The following is a 23120-nucleotide window of genomic DNA, read 5'->3' as shown; positions in this document are numbered from 1 at the left end:
GACCTCTGGCTGTCCCCAGGGGGAACAGGGACAGCTCTGCCCAGACAGGGCTGGCAAGGGATGTGCAGTGTGGCTGTGGGACACCACCAGCTCCTCCAGCACCTGGGCACCACCTGCATCCCCCAGTGCCCCTGGTCACGGTGGGCTGATGCACGGGTGAGACCCCCAGAGCTGCACCCCAACAGCTCCCAGGGTCCCCCACTTGGATCCCTGTGCCCTCGTGAGGAGGAGGAGGATGGGCAGGCCCAGCCTTTGTCCCATCCCGAGGGAGCATCAGGCCTTCGCTCTCGCTCCGGCATTTCCGCCGGCAGTGGCAGGAATGCGGTGGCCACGGGAACAATGCCGGCACCTTGCGCTGGTCACCTCGGTGACAGCACGGGAGCAGCTGCCCAGGCACAGCCCTGCTCCCAAGGAGCCGGCAGGAAGCAGATGGAGATGACACCGGCCACCGCTTCCTGCAGCAGGACACGCAGGATTGCAGCACCGCTGGGCCCTGGGCACCGCCGGCGGCATGGCCAGCATGGGCACGGTACCGGCACAGTACGGGCACAGCACGGGTACAGTATGGGCACAGCACGGGCACGGTACCGGCACAGTACGGGCACAGTGCAGGCACAGCATGGACACAGCACAGGCACAGCATGGGCATTGCACGGGCATGGTATGGGCACAGTGCAGGTACGGTACCGGCACAGCACAGACACTGCACGGGCACAGTATGGGCACAGTGCAGGCCCAGCACGGGCCCACCACGGGCACGGTACCGGCACGGTACGGGCACAGCACAGCCCAGCACGGGCACTGCATGGGTACGGTATGGGCACGGTACGGGCACAGCACGGGCACAGCCCAGCACAGGCAGAGCACAGGTACGGTACGGGCCCAGCTGAGCTCCAGGCAGGGCTCCGTGACACTGCAGAGCTGCCCCAGGGAGGGCAGGCGCGCCCCTCGCAGCCCCCAGGCCTTGCACAACAGAGGTTTATTTGGAACTAATGGTTTCCCAATAAATTATGTAATTTAAAAATTTTAAGGAAAAGAAAAAGGCAGAAGGAAGGGAGCCCGTGGCAGCTCAGCCATTGCATGGGGAGCACAGGGCCACGCGACATCCTGGGCTAAGCCCAGGCTCCGGCAGGGGCTCTGTGACCACAACCCTCTCCCCTTGGCTTTGGCCTCCCTCACCTGAGGCCCCGTGGCCCCACAGGGCTCGTAGTGTTTCAGTGGGACAGGCCACTGCTGTACCCTGTCACCAGCCCCAGGGCTGTCCCCTCAGCCAGCTGGGTGTGACCATTGCACCGCAGCCCCCCAGCTGCTCCTCTGGCCCCCGAGGAGCATTTCTGGCTCCTCTTACTCCCCCAAACCTGCACCTTCTGCTAGCACCCCAGAGGGAGAGAATGGATTCCATCTGGTGGCACCTGGGCACCCAGCCTGTCCCATCCCCACCCTGCAGGCTGGCCTAGAGGGACAGTGGTCCCATCCTGCTCAAGACACACAGAGGGCAGCTTGTGGCTCCACCTGACCCTGGCCACTGTGAGCCAGCCACCATCATCCCATGTGCTTGGGGGAAAACGGGGCAGGGAAGGGAGAGGAAAGTGAGGGCAGAACGGAGGTGCAGGGACAGAGCTGTGTGCCGAGGCCTCGTGTCCTGGGAGGGAGGGGAGAGGGGAAAGGCCCTGCCGAAGGGGGGAGGCCGAATGTCCAAACAACCTTCCTGGGTGAGCACAGTCCATAGCACAGTGATGGCAGCAGGGCTGGCAGGGCTGTGTGGCAGAGGGTGGCACATGTCCCACAGCAGTCTGGGGCAGCACGCGTACCTGGCGCCGGAGGGATGCGCCGTGCCGCCGAGAGCACCAGCCATCCCACCCCTCTCCACAGCAGCTCCTGGGAGATGGGGGTGACACAGAGAGAGGCGTGACCTGGACAGCCGGTGACGCTGCCACGGGACGATGGGCGCTGGCACAGTGCTCGGGTACCGCCACATCCGCCCGGCTCCCGCGGGGAAGCCGAGGCTCCGGGGGTGGATGGCGGCGCAGCGAGCGGTGCCTCTGCAGCGTGGGGTGTGGCGAGGCGAGGAGGGGGAGCGTCCCTTCCCACTGTAAACACGGCACTTGCAGAGCTTCGAGCCTTTACCCCTCGGAGCTGAGAGGCCCAGCTGCAGCGCGGGCCCAGCTTTGGCACACGGCACGAGTCACTCTTCGTCCCCGGCGAGCAGGAAGCTGGTGAGGAAGTTGATGGCACGCTGGCGGTCCTGCTGGCTCTGCTTGGCCATCAGGTTGGGCGGAGGGCGCAGGAGGAGGCTGGAGAACAGGGCGGCTGTGGAGGCAGGTAAAATCAGTCCCTGCTGAGGAACGAACACCTCGGGAGGTGCAGGAAGAGGCTGGGACGGAGCGAGGGCTGCAGAGGAACCACACTCACCGATCATGGTGGCACTGACGTTGTTGTCCTCCGAGTACCTGAGCAGCTCCCGCAGGAAGGACATCAGGTACCGGAACACGTTGCGGTGGCAGCTCGGCAGCTGAAGGATCACCTGCAGGGAAATGGTGTCAGGAAGCTCTCTCAGCTCCTGCTGCTGCAGCCTGGGCACGTGTGGCACTCCAGGAGCCACAGCAGTGCACCCACAGCTGCAGCCCAGTGCTGGTGGCACTTGTGGGCTGTGGCTCGTGGTGACACTGCTTCAAGGAAAGCTGGAAAAAGCCCCCACTGCCTTGGGGCTGCTTCCTGCTTGTTTCCCGTCACATCCCGGCTCTCACTGCCACAAAACTTCCCCCTCTGCTCAGGGATGTGCTAGGCCTGGCTTGCTGCCCCACCAGATGTTAAGAGCCATGCTCAGCCCTCCATGGAAGGACAGGAATTGTCCTGCACTGTGAGCAGGTGCTCAAGCCCTCAGAACCTGTGCTGGCTCAGCCCCTCCCTGCTCCCCATGTGCTCAGGGTGAGACAGGGCTCACTTGGGCTCTCTCTGGAAGAGCCGCCCACTCTGCCAGAGCCGCTGCCAGCCCCTGGGCAGGGAGCAGGACCCAGCCCACAGCAGCAGGAGCAGCCCTGAGCCAGCACAGCCCCACAGGCCAGCACAGCCCCGCACCTGTCGGCACAGCCGGCTGCTGTGGGACCCCTCCAAGCACCGCTGGTACAGCTCATAGCAGATCACAGGCTCTGGCAGAGCCTCCAGGAAGATGAGGAGAGCTTCAGCCACAGAGTGATTACTGCCCGCTGGAGCACTGGGAATCAAGGGCCATGCTGAACAGAGATCCCCTCCCTCCCCAGATGCTCATCTTGCTGGAGCTCACTCAAGTTCCCTGCCTGTCTAACCTCTCCTCCTCCTCCTCCTCCTCCTCCACTGTCCCCCACCCATGGAAAACACTGCTCCATCCACCCTGCACTGCATTTTCCCACCCTCTGGCTGCACAGGAGTCCCCCTGCTCCATTAACCTCTCCTCCACACCATCTCCTCAGTATCCCAGCTCCTGTGCTTGTCACAGCCCTGCAGAAGCTTCCAGAGCCCCCAGCTGCCTTGGCCAGCACAGATTTGACTTTCAGAGAGGTTGTGGGGGGACCAAGGGGAACTCCCCCTGCCAGGGTAATGGTGACAGACAAGCTCTCCCGAGAGCGAACTCTCCCAGCAGAGCTGAGATCCACCATGGAAGGATACGGATTGTCTCAGGAATGCTGGTGTCCAGGCAGTCAATGATCTGCTCCAACTCTTCCTGCATGCCTGGAGTCTGGAACAGGTCCTCCTGTCAAAAACAGCACAGGGATGGAGTAAGCCACCTTCTCCACAAAGGCTGAGGCAGATGGCGACTCCCAGTGAGTGGGGAAGCCCAGGACACCCAGCCAGTGCCTCAAGCACAGGGAAAAGCCTTGCCCTGAAAACACCAAACTGGAGCTGATCTCCAGGTGCTTGTGAGGAACCAGGTCACCTGGAGAGCTCCATCGTGGCAGAGGCCCTCTACCTCACCCTCCCTCTCACCTGGTGAAGGGCATGCTTGAATAGATGGTCCACCAAGAGCCAGATCTCCTTTGGCACCTGCAGTGGCACCTCACTTGCCTCCTCGCTGTCCAGGGAGCCCATCTGCAGGATGGATTTCTCCTGGGGAGAAAGCACACAAGGGCTCAGGGAAACCTCAGGCCCTTAGTCCCAGGTAGGGAAAGCTGGGAGAGGGGAAGCAGCAGGACCCCAGGGTGCTCGAGCCCTGACTCACTTTCACAGCACCAGCCACTGCTCCTGCTCCTGGCTCCTCTCCCTCCTGCTGCCCCATGGAACAACCTGCCCGCTCTCTGCAGCAGCCCCAGCCCCCTCAGCCCCCCAGGAGGGGGCTCTGGCTGCCCACGGAGCCCCGGCCCAGCTCGCAGCCCGCGGGCAGCAGGGGCTGGGAGCCAGCGAGTCCCGGAGCCCCGGCCCACCCAGCCCTCGCCTTCCCTGGCTCCAGCTGCTCCAGCCACGGCTGCCCTCGGGGCTCTGGAACCGTCCTGATTCCTCCAGTTTCTGCCCTGGTTTTCCCAGGATGGCTCTCACTGAGTACACACCAGCACTGTCACAGTTCCTGCTGTGGAGCAGCTGAGGAGCTCCACGGCTCAGGCGTCTCCATCACACCAAGCTTTAACCGGATCCAGGCTCTTGGCTTGATTTTACTCTCACTTCACGATCACTCCCATTCCTCCAGGGAGGAAGCCATGCCCAGCACTCCCAAAGCACCCAGGAGCCAGCACAAGCAGGGATACAACCTCGCCACCAGCAGAGGAGCCCCCAAGCCACATAGAAAGCACCTTGCTCCAGCTGAGGCAACAGCTGCCACACTGTCCCTGCAGCACACACAGCCACTGACAGCAGCCAGGGGTGACCTCCCTGCTGTGCCCAGACACACCCTGGGTTGGCATGAGCCCTGGTGGCACGGGCAGTAGCCCCACTTGCCACATGGCAGAGCTCTGCCAGCCCCAGGTCTGACCCTGCCAGGAGATGAGCAGTCCTGGCTGCACGGCTGCCTCCCTCAGCCACGTGTACTGGGCAGGTCAGGGAGCAGCCTGTCAGGCAAGAGCATTAGAGAATTCCTCTAAGAGGGAAAGGAAGAGAGCTGCAGACCCTCTCCCAGAGCTGTGGACACTTCCCAGGTTTCCTGAGGCTCTTCTACAGAAACCCCCTGTGTCAGGGCATCACTGGAGCAGCCCTAGGCATGACTGGGAGAGCTGTGGAGATGCCCATGCTGGAGATGCCAGGTCCTCAGGGAAGAGAAGAAGGCTGGAGGTGCCTGGGGCAGAGGAGGAGGAGGAAGAGAAGCAAGGGCAGGAGCAAGAGCAGGGGCAGGGAAGGGGCAGGAACAGGGGCAGGGACAGGAGCAGGGATAGGGATAGGAACAGGGATAGGAGCAGGGATAGGAGCAGGGATAGGAACAGGGACAGGAGCAGGGACAGGAGCAGGGACAGAAGCAGAAGCAGGGATAGGGACAGGAGCAGGGATAGGAGCAGGGACAGGGGCAGGAACAGGGACAGGAGCAGGAACAGAAGCAGGAACAGGGATAGAAACAGGGATAGGAGCAGGAGCAGGGATAAGAACAGGAGCAGGGACAGGAACAGGGATAAGAGCAGGAGCAGGAGCAGGGACAGGAGCAGGGACAGGGATAGGGGCAGGGATAGGGATAGGGGCAGGAACAGGGACAGGAACAGGGATAATAACAGGAGCAGGGACAGGAGCAGGGACAGGGGCAGGAGCAGGGACAGGAGCAGGGACAGGAGCAGGGACAGGAGCAGGGATAGGGGCAGGGATAGGGATAGGGGCAGGGATAGGAGCAGGAACAGGGACAGGAGCAGGAGCAGGGACAGGAGCAGGAGCAGGGACAGGGATAGGGACAGGGATAAGAACAGGGATAAGAGCAGGAGCAGGGACAGGAGCAGGGACAGGAACAGGGATAAGAACAGGGACAAGAACAGGGATACGAGCAGGAGCAGGGACAGGGATAGGGATAGGATCAGGGACAGGAACAGGGATAAGAACAGGGATAAGAGCAGAAGCAGGGACAGGAGCAGGAGCAGGGACAGGAGCAGGAACAGGGATAAGAACAGGGATAAGAGCAGGAGCAGGGACAGGAGCAGGAGCAGGGACAGGAGCAGGAACAGGGATAGGGATAGGAACAGGGAGCAGGGACAGGAGCAGGGACAGGAGCAGGAGCAGGGACAGGAACAGGGATAAGAACAGGGATAAGAGCAGGAGCAGGAGGCGGGTGCGCCGGGCCCCGAGCGCCCTCTCCTGGCGGCTCCGAGGAAGGGCGACACCGCCACGTCCTTGCCACGGGAAGGAGCTCCCAGAAGCGAAGCAAAGCAAGAACCAAAGAAGCACTAAAATTCCTCCCTTCTCCTCTGCCAGGAGGGAGTCTGTGAGCTTCATGTGGTTAAACAACCCAGCTCGATTCCCTCTGGGGGAGGGAACGTTCCTTCCTCTCCTGTTGTACTCTGCAGCTGCGCTGACAGCCCAGAGAGGAACAACCCACACTGGGAAGCCAGGGCAGAACCAGCTCAAACCATTTACAGATGCCAGAGCCAGCGCAGGGAGAGCATGAACACCCCCAGCATCTCCCCCTTGAGAGCATGAACAGCCCCAGCATCTCCCCCTTGAGAGCATGAGCACCCCCAGCATCTCCCCCTTGAGAGGATGAGCACCCCCAGCATCTCCCCCTTGAGAGGATGAGCACCCCCAGCATCTCCCCCTTGAGAGGATGAGCACCCCCAGCATCTCCCCCTTGCTCTCCAAGGCCGTGTTCCTCGCTTGGCTCCAGCACGGGGCACGGTGCCGAGGGAAGCAGGATCCCCTGGGCACGGTGGCCATCAGAGCCAGCAGCCCCAGCTCCACCGCTTGAGGAGGCACAGGAACATCCACCTGCTGCACCAGGCCCTCCCTCGGCCTCCACCGGGACACAACCAGCTGGAAGGAGCCCGAGTTTCCTGCTCCAGCCCTGTTCCCACAGGTCTGAGAGGATGCTGTGGTGAACCCCTCCTTATGGTCACAGGTATGTCAAAGGCTGCCAATCTTTTTTGGGAACATCCAGCATTGCTGTCAGGATCAGGAGAACAATTTTTTTCTCCCGGAGCAAATTTGGTGAGCTTTAACATCTCAGTTGGGCTTGGCTCCGGGGTCACTGTGTGCTTCTCCATGCTCTCATCCAGCCCACAGCTGTGCTAAGAAGCTTTGCTGGCAGCCGTGTCCCCTCTGTGCTCCCCTCCCCTTCCCTCTGCCACACAAAACAAGGGAAAAGCTCTCGTTCTTTACAAACACACCGCTGAGAAGCAGACTGCCACACAGCAATTGCTTGTGTTACCTTTTCTAAGAAGCTGTCTTCTTCCTGAGAGCAGCAGGAAAGAGAGGAGAGGAAAAAGTGTGGTTAAGAGGGAGAAAGCACTCTTGGATTATCTCTTGTGATTAAGCAGAAGCCTAATTTGCATTACAAGAACCCACTGAACACCAGGTCCTTCACACATTTTGCTGACACGGCCAAAGTTAAACCTGTGGAGAGATTTGCCTGCCAATTAGCAACAATCCTGCTCACATGATGCACAGCCCCAGGATTTCTGGAAGCCCCTCGGAGGGGCTTGGACAGCACTGGCCTTCAGCCGGGCCATGGGCAGGTGAGATGTGTCTGCCAGGACGGTGTTCCCTGGTCACAATCACTGTCCCTGTGTTATTTCAGCCATCTTCCCTTGTGACCAGAGCAGAGATAAAACGTTCCCTGGGCTAAATCTGTGTTTCTGAGTGTGTGGCAGCTGTGGAGCTCACAGGGCCCCTAAGCAGCTTTCGGCAGGGTCAGGGAAATGAAGGTTTGTGCTCAAACCCGGCTGCTGCTGCAGCCTAAGAGCATTAGCACAGCACAGAGGAGTGTGCCAAGCCCTCTGGCAGCACAGCCCAGCCCTCAGCATCCCCGGGCAGCCATCCCTGGGCACTGCTGGTGGGGTCTGCGGCAGGGAACGGGAGCAGGCTGTCCATGCCCAGTCCTGGCAGGTGAATCTTGCAGGGTGGGAACAGCCCCACACAGTGCCAGGCTGGGCTGGGAGCAGCTGCAGCTCCCATGGCACAGGGACACCAGGAGAGAGCAGCATCTCAGGCTCCCCTGTGGCCTCTGCAGTGTTTGCTTCCTCTGGAGGCTCCCTGAGCTCCAACAGACCGGCCTCTTCCCGGGAACAGCTTGCTCGGAACAGGAGCTGGCACAGGTTCCTCTCCTGTGGCACGGGGGAGGGACACAGTGACAGGTTTGGGAGGGTAGACAGCCACCTGCACTTTTGTACCGGGTGAGTCATCCCCACCTCACCCCCCAGCCTGAGCCTGGCTGCTCAGAGTGAAAATCAGAGTGCTTTGGGTTGGGAATGAGCTTAAAGCTCATCTCATTCCACCCCCTGCCATGTGCAGGGACACCTTCTACTACCCCAGGCTGCTGCAAGCCCCTTCCAACCTGGCCTTGGACACTTCCAGGGATGGGGCAGCTCTGGCCAAATTGTGCCAGGGCCTCTCCACCCTTACAGGGAACAATTTCTCTCTAATGTTGAGCCTTCAGCATGATCTGCTCCACAAGACTCACCTGTTCCTGACAGGGGCTCTTCAAGAGGCTTTCTAAAACCCAGAGTAGGATCCAAAGGAAAAACAGGATGAGACACTAATACTGAACTCCCAAAGAAGAGGTGCTCAAGTGCCAGCAGTGTGTCAGTGTCTCCCTCCTGGGAAAAGCAGGAGAGCCGCTCCCAGACAAACTCCCACCTACACGGAGCTACCCCCACCCACCCACCTACCTCAGCCCCATGACTGCATCTCCAGACCTCTCTCCCTGAGAACCACACACAAAGTCTAGCCAGGCTGAGGAAAACGCTGGATGCAGAAAAGGATGAGCCCATGCAAGTGCAGAAAGTTCTTAACACACAGCCTGAGCAGCACCAAAACTCAGGGAACTGCACCCAAATGCTCCAGGCCAGGCAGGATCCAGGTGGCAAGATACAGCATTTGCCTCCCCAGGTCCAGCCTGATCCAGGCTTCAGGCTCCTCAGATTTCTGAGGATTTGTCTGAAAGTCAGTCTTGTTCTAGAAGTGGGTCTGGAACATTTCACTGGTTGCTTTTCCACCTGCTTTTTCCAGCTCTGGAACTGCAAGAGGGAGGGAGAGGAAATGGAGAGCTGCTGAAGGGATAAGGAAATGTGGAAGCTATGGGAGTGGAAGCTGTCAAATCTACAGAGGTGGAAAAGCAGCAGCTTACTAGATAAAAACCCCTCATGTAAGGGTGAGACTGTGAGGAGAGGAAAGGAAAGGTATCACATGGCAGAGAGACTCAAACAATGGGGCTGAGCTTTCAGGTGGACAGAAAGAAAGGACTCTGCTGGCTGAACAAGAACAGGGACATGAACTGGCACTGGGGAGCTGCTGCACCTCACTGGAACACAGCCAGGAAAGGAGAGAGGAATGAAGCCAGCCTGGAAAGCAGAATTCCATCCCCAAAATGGGACAAGCCCAGAAACAGCTGAGAGTGCCCAAAGGACAAGAGGTGACTAGGGCACCATTGCACCCTCTCTCATGCACACAAGGAGCTGTGGGAGGAGGAATATTGATGCTGGGGCTGGCAAAGCCTGGGGGGAGGAACAGTCTGCTGCACCACAGAGAGATCTCTCCCTGATGAGCTATCTCTCACTCGAGGCATTATCTCCCACTGTGGCTGGTGTGGGAGGAAATGGCCAGAGAGGCTGTGACATTGCTCCTGTGCTGAGCTGTGACCTTCAGCACCCCACACCCACAGCACAGACTTTCCTTTGGTCCTCTGCTTCTGCCTGCTGCTGCCCCTGTGCAGTGGGAATGCATCCAGAAGGAAAAGGCCCCCGGGGCACTCATCACGGCAGAAGAAGCCCACATACCTTGGGTGACAGGATCCCAGTCACATCTCTCATGACACCATAGTGCCACCCAGCTGAGCCTGCCAGCAGCAGTAACACCAGCATAAGGTGCTGGGATCACTTTTTGGTCACATCAAACAATATTAAGAGCCTACTCAGAAAAAAAGGGATAAAGTACAGGCTGTCAAAGCCATTAGCTGTGGTAGACAGGGAGAATAAGAGCACCTCGAGCTCTGTGAAGTGACTCAGCTCAGAGCTAGCACAGACAACCCAAGCTGCAGGCACTGCTCCTGCTTTTGGGAGCAATTAGAAGGGAAGCAGGCCTCTCTGGGTTAGAAGAGCTGCTCAGAACTCACCAGGTCGATGAGCTTGGTGACTGGAACCTCCCGGATGGGTCGCTTCATCCGGCACAAGGCCTCGAGCGAGGTGCCAAAGCAGCTGGGCAGGTAGGTCCCACTGATGGTCAGGAAATAGTCCTTCCCTCGGTCCAGGTGCAGGACAAGGATATCCTCGATTTTATCCTCGCCAGAGTTCAGCAAGGTGACCGAGTCCTTGCTGACGTACACGTCCAGGGAGATCTCTGTGCTCTCATCTGCAACACAGCCGAGCTCTCAGGAGCACACCCACACTCCAAAAGCCATCACCAGGACAAACGGACACAACAGGAGAGACAAACAGACAAGACTGATGGCAAGGAAGGTGGGACAGAGGGAAGACAGGAAGGACTGAGTGGAGATGGGATGGGGGGTGTACAGCAGTACACTCACCTGGCTCCAGGTAACCTTCACAGGGCTCGGCTCGAAGCCATGGCTTGCAGTAGTGGCTGTCATTGAGCTTTGGGATGAAGGAGAAGTGACAGGTGACCTGCCCATTATTGGTAATCTGGAACTTCTGTTTCTGCAGCTGACGGAACTTCACCTTCTCAAACTCAAACTGCAGAGCCAAGAGAAATCAAGTGATCAATGGGCAGGATATGGCTCATGGCCAGCTCCCCACAAACTCTGCAGTGGCCCCCCATGGCTGAGAGGAGCCCACCCAATGCAGAACTCCTCACAGAAGTCCTGCCAAGGAGCCAAGACAGCATGTCCTGCTAACCCGACTCCTGATTGTAAGATAAAGGATAGAGTTCAATTTCCTACAATCCAGTTTATTGAAACAAAGTCTTTTTAAAGAAGTTCAGGCACTCTGAAGGCTGCTGTGTTTGGACAGTGACAGTGATCCCAGTTTCACCCTCACCTCTCTCCTGCTCAGCTCCAGTGAAGGAAGAAAGTCGTTCTCCATCCTGTCCATTATACGAACAATATCTTCAAACAGCTTCCGATACTTCTGCTCATCCACAACCTTCACCTGTGGGAGACAAAAACACTCAGCAAAGCTTCTGACTGGCTTTCCAGGAACTCCCTTGATCATGAGCAAACTGCAGAAGTGAATTGTTTCTCTAAGCACTTGCTTCTGTAGCTGCAAGGCTGAGAGAGCTCACACACGTGTGCAGTCCCAAGCTGCGTCTGCAGCTTTACAGATTTCACCCCTGCAGGTGTTGCCAGGGTCTGTCTGGCCACTGGTCACACAGCTGGGAGATCACTGGAGGCAAACACTGGCATGCTGCAGCACTCCTCGTGATTCTGCAGAGGGAGAGGAGAAAGGCTTTTCTTTACATAGATTCAGCCTGTTCTACTCAGCACACATCAAGTGCTGTGTCTGCTTCTGGGCTCCCCAGTACAGGAGAGACATGGAGCTCCTGGGTGGGGCCAGCAGAAACCACAGAGATGCTGAAGGGTCTGGAGCATCTCCCTGACCAGGAAAGGCTGAGGGAGCTGGGGCTGTTCACCCTCAAGAAGAGACAGCTGAGAGGAGCTCTCAGCCCTGTCTGTGCCTGTCTGCAGGGAGGGCTCAGAGCAGGGCCCAGGCTCTGCTCCATGGGGCCCAGTAATGGCACCAGAAGAACGGGCAGGAACTGATCCCAAGAAGTTTCACCTGAACATGAGGAAGAACTTCTTCACTGTGTGGGTGACTGAGCACTGAAATGGATTTCCCAGAGAGGCTGTGAAATCTCCCCCAGTGGAGAGAGTCCAGAACTGCCTGGACACAGTTCTGTGCCATGTGTTCTAGGATGGCCCTGCTGGAGCAGGGAGATGGGACCAGATGAGCACTGTGGTCCCTTCCAACCTGACCCATCCTGTGACCTGAGCCACCCAGGGAGCAGGAGGTAGCAAAAACAGGCATGGGGTGTCCCCATTTGCTGCACCAGAAAACCTGGATTTGCTGCCACCCTGCCCTGAAGACAGAGGTGTGAAGTAGATGACATATCTGACACAGCCCAGCTCCAGCCAGGTCCAGGTCCTGCTGTGTCTCCATGGGAAGGAGGGCACAGCAGGGTCACCCATTGCAGTGCTGCACATGCAGCAGGCAAGCCTCAGCTGGGCTCATGTGCCCTCCTGCAGCAGCCTGGGCAGAGGTGTCCTGGGCCTGCAGAGCTCCCACAGCAATGCCTGGCCATGCTGGGACGCTGCCCCAGCGCACACACACCCACCCCGATGCGGAACAGGGCGCTGACGGGCTTGTGGTCGCTGGTCTTGAGCTCCATGTGGCTGCAGTAGCGCAGCTGCTGGATGTTCCCTCCTCTCCAAAGGATCCGATCGCACCACGCTGGCACGCGGCACTTCCCGCTGGAGAGGAAAACAGGTTACCAGGGGAATCCAACAGTCCTGTCACACCATCCCAGCTGCTCCTCTTCCCAACGAGACAGCTCCCTCCACCCACACCATCACAGCACTGATGGGATGAACCCCTAGCACAAACCCCAGCTTGAACTCTGTTATTTCTTCTGCTCTCTCCCCCTTTCCCAATACAGCAGATAAAATTCCCATCCTCTCCAGCACCAGGAAACAAAATAACCCTCAGCCAAGCTCATTTTCACAGCCTGAACCCATGTGTGACCCAAGCTGCATGACTTTCTTGTGCTGCCAGACCTTCGTGCCCACAGTCCAACCCGTCGCTTACTGTTTCCACTATGGAAAGTCTACTCAGTGATCACTGTTATGTTGTGAAGCCTGAATCCTGGGTTATCCCTCTTCAGATTAACTACTCTGCTGATTCATAAACATGGCAAATTCAATCACCACATGGTTTGAAAGTCCTTCTTGGGAGTTTCTCCCTTGGGAGCAGTCCCTGCAGCAGATGCAGCCATGTCTGTGGGAGGCACCAAGCAGGAACCACAGCTGCTATCACAGTGCAGCCACCCTGTGGGTGTGCAAGTCAGGGGACAGGGTGACTCACAGAGCCTGTTTCCTTAGCTCTTCAATTCCTTTTTTATATTGTTTGCCTGTCCCTGGTAGTAGAAGAAGCCTCTAGTGCAGTGTCACCTGAGCTCCCACTTCACCTGCCCTCATCCAGTGGGATCAGCAGCAACAGAGCTTTAAGGGATGTGCCTGGTCAACACACAGAGGGGCTGCTTATTGCAGAGAGCAGGAAAGAAAGGAAGGCCAAACAACACTGACAGGTATTCACAGCTCTAGGAAGCAGGAAATCAGGTTTTGTGAGAAAATGCGTTTTAGGTCATAGGTAAACACGCCCAGTGTACCTGGAGTCCCAGCGATCTGTTTTAGAGTCATATTTATACGTGGGGATGAATGTAATATCTCCCTCCATGAAATCTGCAAATGCTTTCTTCTGAGTGCGCTGAATATTCAGCTAAAGCAGAAAAAGAAAGCTTTAAAAAGAAAAAAACAACAAACCAAACCCAAGAAACCCTCCCCTGCCACAGCGGTGTCAGAGTGCAGATCTACAGGCCTGTGGCCATTCTGTGGGATCCACAGACACCCCCAAACTGCCTCTCAGACCTCACACCTTTAACACACAAATGGAATGTTTTCCAAACAGACCGAGTACAAATGGACACTGCTCACCAGAACATGCAGGCAGCATCAAGCAAGAGTTAAGGGAAATATTAATTACTGAATGCTTTCATCAGTTTTCATGCTTAAGATTACCATCATTAATCTTTCCCCACCAATCACTTTAGCAAAAACCTCCAGGACTGCACTTGCCTGACCACCTGACACCACCCTCCTTTGCTCCTTTACTCCTCTGAAAAATCTCCTGGATGTTTTCCTCACTAAGACCTCAGCTGCAGCCTGCACGAAGCTCTGCAGTACAGCAAAACCAGCTACAGAGGACAACCAACCAAATTTACTGTTGAACTGTGTCAGAGGTGATATTGCACCACTGTTGTTCATGTTTCCCAAGTGCAACCCTTCACCTGAAGGGCACCTGCCACCAGCCTCCGTGTGCTGCAGGGAATGCCGAGCAGGGGAGGTGGCAGCACAGAATTCAGGTCAAACTGGGCTCCAAATCAATACCTCTTCCACAACACTGATCACAGCAGCTTTTGTTGCTGTTACAAATGTCTGTGTTCAGCTTGTAGTTTGTGTTTAAGAGAACTCCTGCTCTGAGACATGGACACACACAGTGCCTGCCTGAGTCACCCCAGCATGGACAATCTGGTTTTGTTTAGGGAGATGTTGCAAGCAGCACACCCAGAGCTCTGTCAGGGTCCAGTGCCTGTGTCCAAACCCTTATTGCAGTGTGCCATGGAATTATATAGCTTGGAAAAGCTCTCCAAAACCACTGAGTTCAACTGTTCCCCCAGCACTGTCAAGGCCACAACTAACCCATGTTCCCACGTGCCACCTCTATGTGTCTGCTAAATCCCTTCAGGAACGGGGTCATCACTGCCCTGGGCCGTCTGTGCCATGGCTGGACAGCATTTTCCATAAAATATTTTCCCCAACATCCAACCTGAACCTCTCCTGGCACAACTTGAGGCCTCAAGTCTCTCCTCTTGTCCTGCCAGTTGTCACCTGGGAGAAGAGGCCAACCCCCACCTGGCTGCACCCTCCTGGCAGGGAGTTGTAGAGAGCAAGAAGGTCCCCCTGAGCCTCCTCTTCTCCAGGCTGAGCAACCCAGATGCTCCTCACCAGATTTGTGCTCCAGCCCCTTCCCCAGCTCCTCCCCAGCAGAGGGACATCCTGAACCAAGATGCCTTCCCAGGGATGGGGTGAATGTGAGTGACTTCACTGACCTGGTCATAGGTCAGCAGCTTCTGCAGCTCGTTCCTGCTGATGAGATTCTTCACCTCACTGGCATCCAGCAGACACAGCCTGTAGTTCAGGTCTCCCAGCCAGATAACAACACTGCAAACAAAGATACACACAGAATCATGGAATGGTCTGGTTTGGAAATGAGCTTAAAGCTCATCTTGTCATGGACAGGGACAACTTCCACTATCCAGGTTACTCCAAGCCCTGTGCAAGTTGGCCTTGAACAATTCCAGAGATGGGGCAACCACAGCTTCTCTGGGCAGCCTGTGCCAGTGCCTGGCCACCCTCACAGGGAAGAATTCTGGGAGCAGACCAGCAGTTAACAGCTCCCCTTTATAAACCACGTTAAAGGGGATGGAAGACAGAGAGGAGACATTTGAGTCCAACAGCAGAAACTTCTAGTGACAGCAGAGACTACAGGACTGAGTCCATATCCTCTGGAACTCCCCAAAGATTAAAGACTTGGTTTAGTAGGAGATAATGCACTTGTCTCAGCCTGAAAAAAGCCACAGAACAGCACTGACTCTCTAATGAAGCAAAACCAGTGTTCACACAAAATCCAGCTGGTACTGAGGTGGAGCTCATTGAGCAGAGCCAGCCTGTCAGCCAGCTCTATCTGCCATGTCCCTCATGTGGCACCCTGCTTTACCTGCTGCTTTTTCACTGCCTTCCCTTCTACCAGAGCAGGAGCTGCTGCACCACTTACTGAGCCAAGACCTCCTGACACAGAATTAGCAGGAGCAGAATTGAGTTCCTGGAGTTTACAACCTTCTGGACATTGTTTCCCATTGCAGCCTTCAGCCACACCTCACCAGCACTCGCTCCCACCCTGCTCCTCTGCAGGACTACAGCCTTCTTGCTATCAGCAGCTAAAGAAACACTTATGGGACTCACTCTTTACTCCATAAACGTTTCATTTAAAGATTAAAATTTAAACCTCTTGCTAGTACCAAAGCTCTTCCTGTTTATAGTCAAAACTCAACATTTCCATTAGTGGATTATCAGGGATAATCTAATATTTGAAGTTTTTTCCTGCAGTAATCCACTCTACATTTTTGGTTTTTAAATGGTTTAACTATTAATTACAGAAGTACCAACCATTTGTGTTCTGTTTAGGCTTGCTGAAAAGAAGTTATTCACAAATGCAAGGAGAGGGACACTGGGGACAGGGTGCACAAGGCACTCCAGCAAGGAGGTGACCAGTTTGTCTGCAGGAACTGCAGCACATCACAATCCTTGGCATTTCAAATTATTTCATCAAGCCAGAAAACTCATGTGTATGAAACCTCCTTTTGCTGCAGTTCTGATGTGACTTGGGTTACTCGGCACCACTTCCAAAGGGCACAACTCACTCGTGCTTCATGATGTTGAGCTCGGACAGGCTGTCACCGGGGATCATGAAGCTCATCCGGGCACAGATGTCCTTGTAGTCCTGGTTTCGGCGCTCAAAGTCCTCTACGTGGGCAGCCAGGTGGGAGTTGACGACACAGAAGGTGGTGTTGTAGAACATGAACCTGATGGCCACGCCACCCTTGTTGCCCTGGGGACAGGAGGAGCAGTGGGGTTGGAGCGGGGCAGGCACAGGGAGGGGCTGGGGTGGCCCAGGTGAACCAAACCAGACTGTGCCACTTCTTGCATGGATACAGGGAAGCCACAAGCTGGCCTGGGTGACTCACCATCTTTCCCATGACTCCTGTGCCCACAGACTCTGTCACAATCTCCCTGATATTGCTCAGATGATCCTTCTTAGCAAATATGAGCAACATCATCCCAACGAGGCGGACCATTTGCACCTGCAAAAATAAACAGGATCCTGAATTGCCAGAGAGGCAGAGGGAATGCAGTTCTGATCTGCTCTGCTCTGCTTGATGCTCTGCTGCTCTGGCTCTCACTGTTCCTCGTGTTCTCCACTCAATCCCTAATTGCACAAGAGAACACAAAGGGTCTCCTGTCCACAGCAAGGTTCTTGGGGTCCATCTGTCACCCCCAGGAGCTGTCAGCAGTGCTGAGCTCACTGCATTCCCTACTCTGGTCCCTCCCTACAACAGGGTGGGCAAAGAGAAACCAAATAAATGCCTGGCAGGTTTGTGACTCAGGTCTCAGCCCTTGCCATGCTCTGACCAGCACAGCTCTGAGTGCTCCAGGCAGACCCAGAGGCTGCAGGTGCAGTGGGAGTCAGAGCTCACCCTGGCTTACTGCAGACTCCAGAGCAGAGGGGAATGCACAGAGATGTTCTCATTTCCCTGAGGCACAGGGTAGCAAAAGGCATCTCTGTGCTACAGACAGGCTCCTTCTCAGGAAATACTCGTTCCCTAAAGCCAAGGGCCCCTCTGGATCTGAGCAGGTATCTCTCAGCCCACAGAGGCTGACACTGTGCTCCTGTGCCCTGTCCCAGTGGGGATCTCAGGTCTGCTGCTGATCTTGTACATGTGCTAAGCCAACTCTGCCCACTCTGTGACCTTCCTGCACCTCCAAAACAGTGCCATCACCACTCTGAAACTGTGACAAGGCCTCACCTGCTCGAGCACAGTCTGCATGCTCACCTCTATGCACAGAAACATTCACATCTCTTGGGACTGAGTCTATGGGGTGAGGAAAGAAGCGGAGAGCAGAGAATTTGGCTGTAAGGGCTGCACCCAGTCTGCTCTGCAGGAGCAGAATTTGCAAGTGACCACAAGCCTTATCTACAGCTCCAGCCACTTCCCCCTCCTGCAGCCATATCCTGTGCTCTCCCTTTCACTGAGGTGGGAGAAATTCACCCAAAACTCAAGTGAAGCAAAGGGAGGGGAGGGAGCAGGAGTCTCTCTGCAGTTTGGGCCATGACTTCCCTTGGTAGGTCTCATTTCAGCAAGATACTCCATTTCCTGCTTCATTCCCTCTAACACCTGCTCAGAGCAAGCAGGATGGGGTGTGACAGCAAACACATGGCCCAAGAAGGAAAGGGAAACCCATTCATGTACTCAGGATTGGTCCCTGCAGCAGGAAGGTTTGCCACAGCAGAGACAAAACCAATGTCTTGCTCTAAACGAGCCAGACAAAGTCCTGCTGCCACAGCTGAAGCAATTCTGACTCAAGGCAGCAGCATCTGGAAGATTTCACTTTATAAATCATCCCATTCCTTCAGGGAAAAGCTACTCATTTAATTTATCAGCTCAGGACACATCTGGCTCCTGTACTACAGGATGAGAAGGTAACATAGGTAGAGAATCTGAACCTGCTGCTTCCCTGGCACTACCTCCTATTTGATAAAGGTATTGTGGTCCCCCACCTTTACAAATTTCTGCTTTAAAGCACAGTATTTCCCCACAACTGTGGTGCAGAAGCAGACTCTGCAGATTTAACCTGACACAGCTGACAGGTGCCCAGGCATGCACATGTCCAGTACCACCCCTGGTTTCTCCAAGCCCTGCTCCTTGGACAGGCAGGACAAGGGAAGCCCGTTTCCTTTTCCCCTCCCATCATGCCAGCTCCATGACAAGCCCCCATGCCACTGAGCAGAACTCACTTTCTTGTATTTGGCCTTAGGGTGCAGGAACCTCTCCACAGCAGACAGCCACTCCTGCTCCTTCGTAGAATCAAAGTAGAAAAAAGCCTCCGTGCTGAGGTCCAGCTCCTGGAACCTGGAAACCCAAGAGCTTAGCACCTCCAGCCCTCCTGCACATCCCCTTCTTCCTACAGGAATGTGAAACCTCCAGCAACAGCCCTTGGAGGAACAGCTCCTTATGGCCACTTGCTAAATAAATCAGTAGGATTTCCCCACAGTGCCTTTGGGACCCCAGCACAAGCCCCCAGCAGCCCTCTCCCTGAGAACAGGCAGAGGACAAGGAGCAAGCTCTGCAGATGCCTCCAGGAAAATCTATTATGTCATGCTAGCTTTGTTCAGCCTGATCCTCTGCCTCATCTGATGGCTTTTTTTGCCCTCAGACAGCCCCTGTGTGACACAGCTCAGCTCTGTGCAGCCTCTGAGAGCACAGCAGGAACCTAAACCCAGCCCAGCCCTCCTGGATCCCCTCACCCGATGCAGTAGAAGTCTGGAGGCTCCGTGTCACACACCAGCCATGGATTCAAGAAGCTGTCAGGAGACTGTCCATTCACATTCCACGTTCCCACAAAGAACCTGCAGCACAAAAGCAGAGGAGCTGTTAGAAAACACAATGAAAAGCACAGCAGCACAGCAGTGTTCTGGCTGCAGGCACGCACTGGGAGCTGTCCCTGCATGGAGCAGTGACAGCCATGGGGGATCTGAAAGCCACAGGATCACTGAGGCTGGAAAAGCCCTCCAGGATCACTGAGTCCAACCTGTGCCCAATCCCCACCATGTCACCAAGCCCAGAGCGCTGAGTGCCACATCCAGGCATTCCTAGCACACTGCCAGGGATGGGGACTCCCAAACTCCCTGGGCAGCCCCTTCCAAGGCCTGACCACCCATTCCATGGGGAAATTCCTGCTGATGTCCACCCTGAACCTTTCCCGGTGCAGTTTGAGGCCATTTCCTCTTGTACTCTCTCTTGCTCCCTGGGAGCAGAGCCTGTCAGGGAGTTGGGGAGAGCCAGAAGGTCCCCCCTGAGCCTCCTTTTCTCCAGGCTGAGGCTCCCTTGCTCCCTCAGCTGCTCCTCGAAAATGCTCCCAGGCTTGGCTCACTCCCAGTGACACTCCTCTTGGAGTAAGACATTCCACCAGCAAACATCTGGCTCTTTTAACACCACAACACAATGGTGGGACATCTGTCTTCACTCTTCCTGTCCACCTGCTCCAGCCTTTCCAAGGCTCAGGAGATCTGACACACACAGAGAGAAGATAAAAGGAGCAGCTGCCCCATGGACACTTGGTGACCTTTGGGCTGTACCATCCTCATTGGCCACCTGAGCTGCAACCCATCAGCAGCTGCCAGGGTCTGATCCTGGGTGAGATCCAAGCTTGTAGGAAACACCCCCCAGCTCTGTCCTTCCCTCCCAGGTCTCACCTGAAGTTGTGCAGGTTGATGTAGGCCTTCTCCCTCTTGGCCAGCACATGTTTGATGAGCCCCTCTCTCTGCCCCGACTGCGTGCTGGGCAAAAACATCTTGCGCATTGTGTTGGTCACCTTGGGCTGGTCCCTGGATGTGCCTTCTCTCTCTCGGTGAAATCTAGGAAGGAGGCAAGAGCAGCACTAGAACTAGTTCTGCTGTCTAGGAAGAAAAGTGAAAAAGGGAACAGATCCCCTGCTTTTCTTACTGCTTATTCTGAGGGACAGGAGGAGGCGGGGGCTCCCGCCGAGATCCCGCCTGGTGGTTTTGCATGTTCCTTTTCTCTTCTAGGCTCAGAGTATTGAAGTCATCCTCAAACCCCAGAGCTCCTGGAACAAAAATCCAAGAAAAACACCCTGAGAAACAATCTGAAACAGCTCAGATCAAGAAAGAAAAAAACCTAACTCCATGGAAAGCAAAAAACCAAATGATGGTAGGAATGTATCAACAGCGTGTCCCTGGAAATTGGAGAAAGGGGCACTAACCACAAGTCAAGGCAGGAAGGACCTTAACATGCAGAAACCAAAGGTGAAAACAGCACTTAGGAAGGAATTAACAGACAAGGAAGCAGGGCCAGACCCAGCTCCTACCCTGGGCACCCCAGCACTGCCCAAGCCCCACAGCAAAGCCAGCTGTACCTGGAGACAGACCTGTGAGGCTCTTCTCCACCTGATGCCAAATGGCTGAGTCCTTTGCTTCAGGAAGAGACGCTTTCAGGTGGGCTGGAAAAAAACCCATCCCTGTCAGAAACTCCTGGCAGAGGATTTCACAGCCCCAGGGGCAACTCTGCTTACCTTCCTGTATGCTCTGCACTTCTGACAGGAATCCCAAGCAGCGCTCCTCATCAGGGATCTCAAAGAGCCGCTCCGGTGCCTCGTCACCCTGGATCCGGACCTTGCAGCCTGCTTCAAGCACACTCACTGTGTCAGCCCAGGCTGGCTCAGAGTCCCCAGGCTTCCCAGCCAGCTTCAGGTGTTGTTTGTGATGGAAACCTGCACTAAGTTACTCTCCCTGTGCTTCTGAGGTCCCCCTGCCCTGCTTGGGCTAACCCCAGCACCTCTCCTGGCTTTTGGAATCCTCCCTGCTGCAATCTCACAGGGAAGAGTTCTAAAAGCAGGAAGAAAAATTGCAAACATTTCAATCGTCTGCATTTCAAACCTTGTCTGTCTTGACAACTGAGTGTCTGACAGAGCCAGATGACAACATCAGAGGGAAAACAACCCCTGTTTGAGCAGAGGACAAACACAGAGCCTGGGGGAAAACTGGGAGGCAAAACAAGCACCAGTGGCTGTTCCCTGACAGGACCTTTAGCTACAGCACTGCCCTTATGAAACTTACTGTTTGTAGCTATATCAATCAGCAGAGTTTCTTCTGCCTCTAGAAAAGAGAAGAACAGGATCAGTAGAGCTGAGCTGGATGCTGCAGTAATTGAGGACTCACATAATTACACTGCCTGCTACCAGCCACCAAGAGTCCTGACAGGAACAAAGAGCTCTAATTTACATCTGTACATTCCTAACGGTTCTGGCACAGAGAACTGAGAGTCACCTCCCAACAAGGCCCCAGAGACATTCCCACCACACATTCCCACCACACAGTTCTCTGGAAGGTTTTTCCCCATCAGTGCAGCAGAGCTTCTCTACAGGGCAAGACCAGGGGCAGAACATCACTGAACTGCACACAAGGGAATGAGCAAATCCAGGAAAAAGGACTTTTACTCCTTACAAAGATTCGCCCTAGGGCCACTTGCTGCTATTTAAGTTTTTCCAAGACAAGTCCTAAAGCCCTTCCTGATCCAACAGGTGGGATGCTGAGAGCTTGCTAGACCATAGGGAAGTTTAGATATCAACATTCAGGAAAAGCAACAGCTCCCAGCTCTCGGCACAGCAGAGAAGCCTGAGAGACAGACTCCAGCAGACACCAAATCCCAGCCCCTGACAGCAGGTTCTGCGTGTGCTGGCTCTGTGTGATGCCAAGCCCACCACGCACTGGAGCCTGCCAAGTTCCTCACAACTGCATGCTGACATGGAATGACAGCCTGCTCGGATGAGGAACCAGGGATTCCATAAAATGTGAGCTGCTGTTTCACAGTGAAACGATTCAATGCACCGTGGCTTGGGAGGCAGGTCAGGAAACACCACTAAATTTGGGGTTTGTGGATGAACAGCAGGGGATTCTTCCTCCCCCCAGCAGTCAGTACCTTGCACACATTTAAAGCGGCTATTGATGGGAATATAATCCGGATCAGAGTTTTCTTTCTCCTGGGAGTGAATAACGACCCTGCAGACAGAAGGAAGGCTCGTAAAGACCCGGCAGCAATGCCCCGCTCACACACGCACAAACGGGAGCCGTGTGTACAGACACAGGGTTTGATTTTTATCGCTAGGCTTCTGGGGCAGCAGGAAAAAGGAAAGCGAGCCGGTGCAGGACACGGACACCCCCGGGGAGAAGCCGGGGCTGATGGACTGTCCGTGCACGGGCGGGTCCAGCACCGGGCTGCGGCGGCTCGGGATGCCGGAGGAGCACCGGGAACGCACCTCCGCAGCGCCGGGCCCGTGACGGGAGCCCGCTGGGACCCCGCCAGCCACCACGGCAGCGGCGGCTCCGGGGAGAACCGCCCGCAGCCCCGCCGGGTTCGCACTCACCCGTAGCGGCCGGCCCGCCGCTCCAGGCCGAGCACGCACGGCTCCCGCCGCCCGGCCCGCACCTCCGCGCCGGCAACGCTCTGCGCCGCAGTTAAGAAAAGCTCCGGTAACCGGCCCGGCCCGCCCCGCCGCTGCCCCCCGCCCGCCCGGCCCCGCCGCGCCCGGTGGATACGAGCAGGCCGCAGCCCGCGGCGCGCGCCTCCATGGCAGCGCTCGCCTTCCCGGGACCCCGCGCGGGGAGCGCGGAGCGCGGAGCGGGGAGCGGCGCCCTCTGCCGGCGGGAGGCCCCCGATGCACCGATGGCGCGGCGGGAACCGCGAGCGCACCGGGGGCGGGGGGAGCCGGGGCTCTGCCGGGCTCCCCGCGGATGTCCCGCTGCTCGGTTCCCGCCGCGCGGAGCGAACGGGACCGGGCGGCACCGCTGCCGCTCCCGCTGCCCCCAGAGCCGGGAGGAGGCGCGGGTGGCGCCCGACCCCGCCCCCTGGGCCCGCCCCTGGCGCTGATTGGCTGCGGGCCCGGCTGATTT

General features: G+C 56.3%; 1 protein-coding gene across 5 annotated transcripts; it reads right to left on the bottom strand.

Moving 5' to 3' along the window:
- Nucleotides 1-964: 964 nt before the first annotated feature.
- OCRL (OCRL inositol polyphosphate-5-phosphatase) lies at nt 965-23068 on the bottom strand. 5 transcript variants are annotated; one of them, XM_058847538.1, is made up of 24 exons: nt 22767-23061; nt 22595-22674; nt 22150-22229; nt 21288-21326; nt 20744-20854; nt 20588-20671; nt 20158-20278; nt 19908-20069; nt 18960-19061; nt 18450-18564; nt 16621-16737; nt 16297-16484; nt 14926-15037; nt 13426-13535; nt 12376-12511; nt 11082-11192; nt 10613-10778; nt 10202-10437; nt 7301-7324; nt 3964-4083; nt 3646-3730; nt 3079-3206; nt 2413-2524; nt 965-2310 (listed from the first exon to the last, which is right to left on the bottom strand). In XM_058847538.1, the coding sequence occupies exons 1-24, from the start codon at nt 22797-22799 to the stop codon at nt 2186-2188; spliced, it is 2697 nt and encodes an 898-aa protein (XP_058703521.1). In that variant the 5' UTR covers nt 22800-23061; the 3' UTR covers nt 965-2185. The 5 variants fall into 5 exon arrangements, with proteins under 5 accessions (XP_058703521.1, XP_058703523.1, XP_058703522.1 ...); XM_058847540.1 differs by having other exon boundaries at nt 20600-20671; XM_058847539.1 differs by having other exon boundaries at nt 20744-20851.
- Nucleotides 23069-23120: the final 52 nt, after the last annotated feature.

The sequence above is a fragment of the Poecile atricapillus genome, chromosome 12, assembly GCF_030490865.1.
Source record: "Poecile atricapillus isolate bPoeAtr1 chromosome 12, bPoeAtr1.hap1, whole genome shotgun sequence".
NCBI classification, from domain to species: Eukaryota; Metazoa; Chordata; class Aves; order Passeriformes; family Paridae; genus Poecile; species Poecile atricapillus.
The sequence above is the reverse complement of the archived record's forward strand: the minus strand, read 5'-3'. Positions and strand labels throughout refer to the sequence as shown.

Excerpts from the sequence above, each read along its gene's own strand:
- OCRL (XM_058847538.1), bottom strand. The coding sequence starts at position 22,799 with ATGGAGGCGCGCGCCGCGGGCTGCGGCCTGCTC. Across the intron at positions 15,038-16,296 it reads CTCAACATCATGAAGCACGA|TGTTGTTATCTGGCTGGGAG; the intron begins GTGAGTTGTGCC and ends CTTTGTTTGCAG. Across the intron at positions 4,084-7,300 it reads AAGACAGCTTCTTAGAAAAG|GAGAAATCCATCCTGCAGAT; the intron begins GTAACACAAGCA and ends CTTTCTCCCCAG.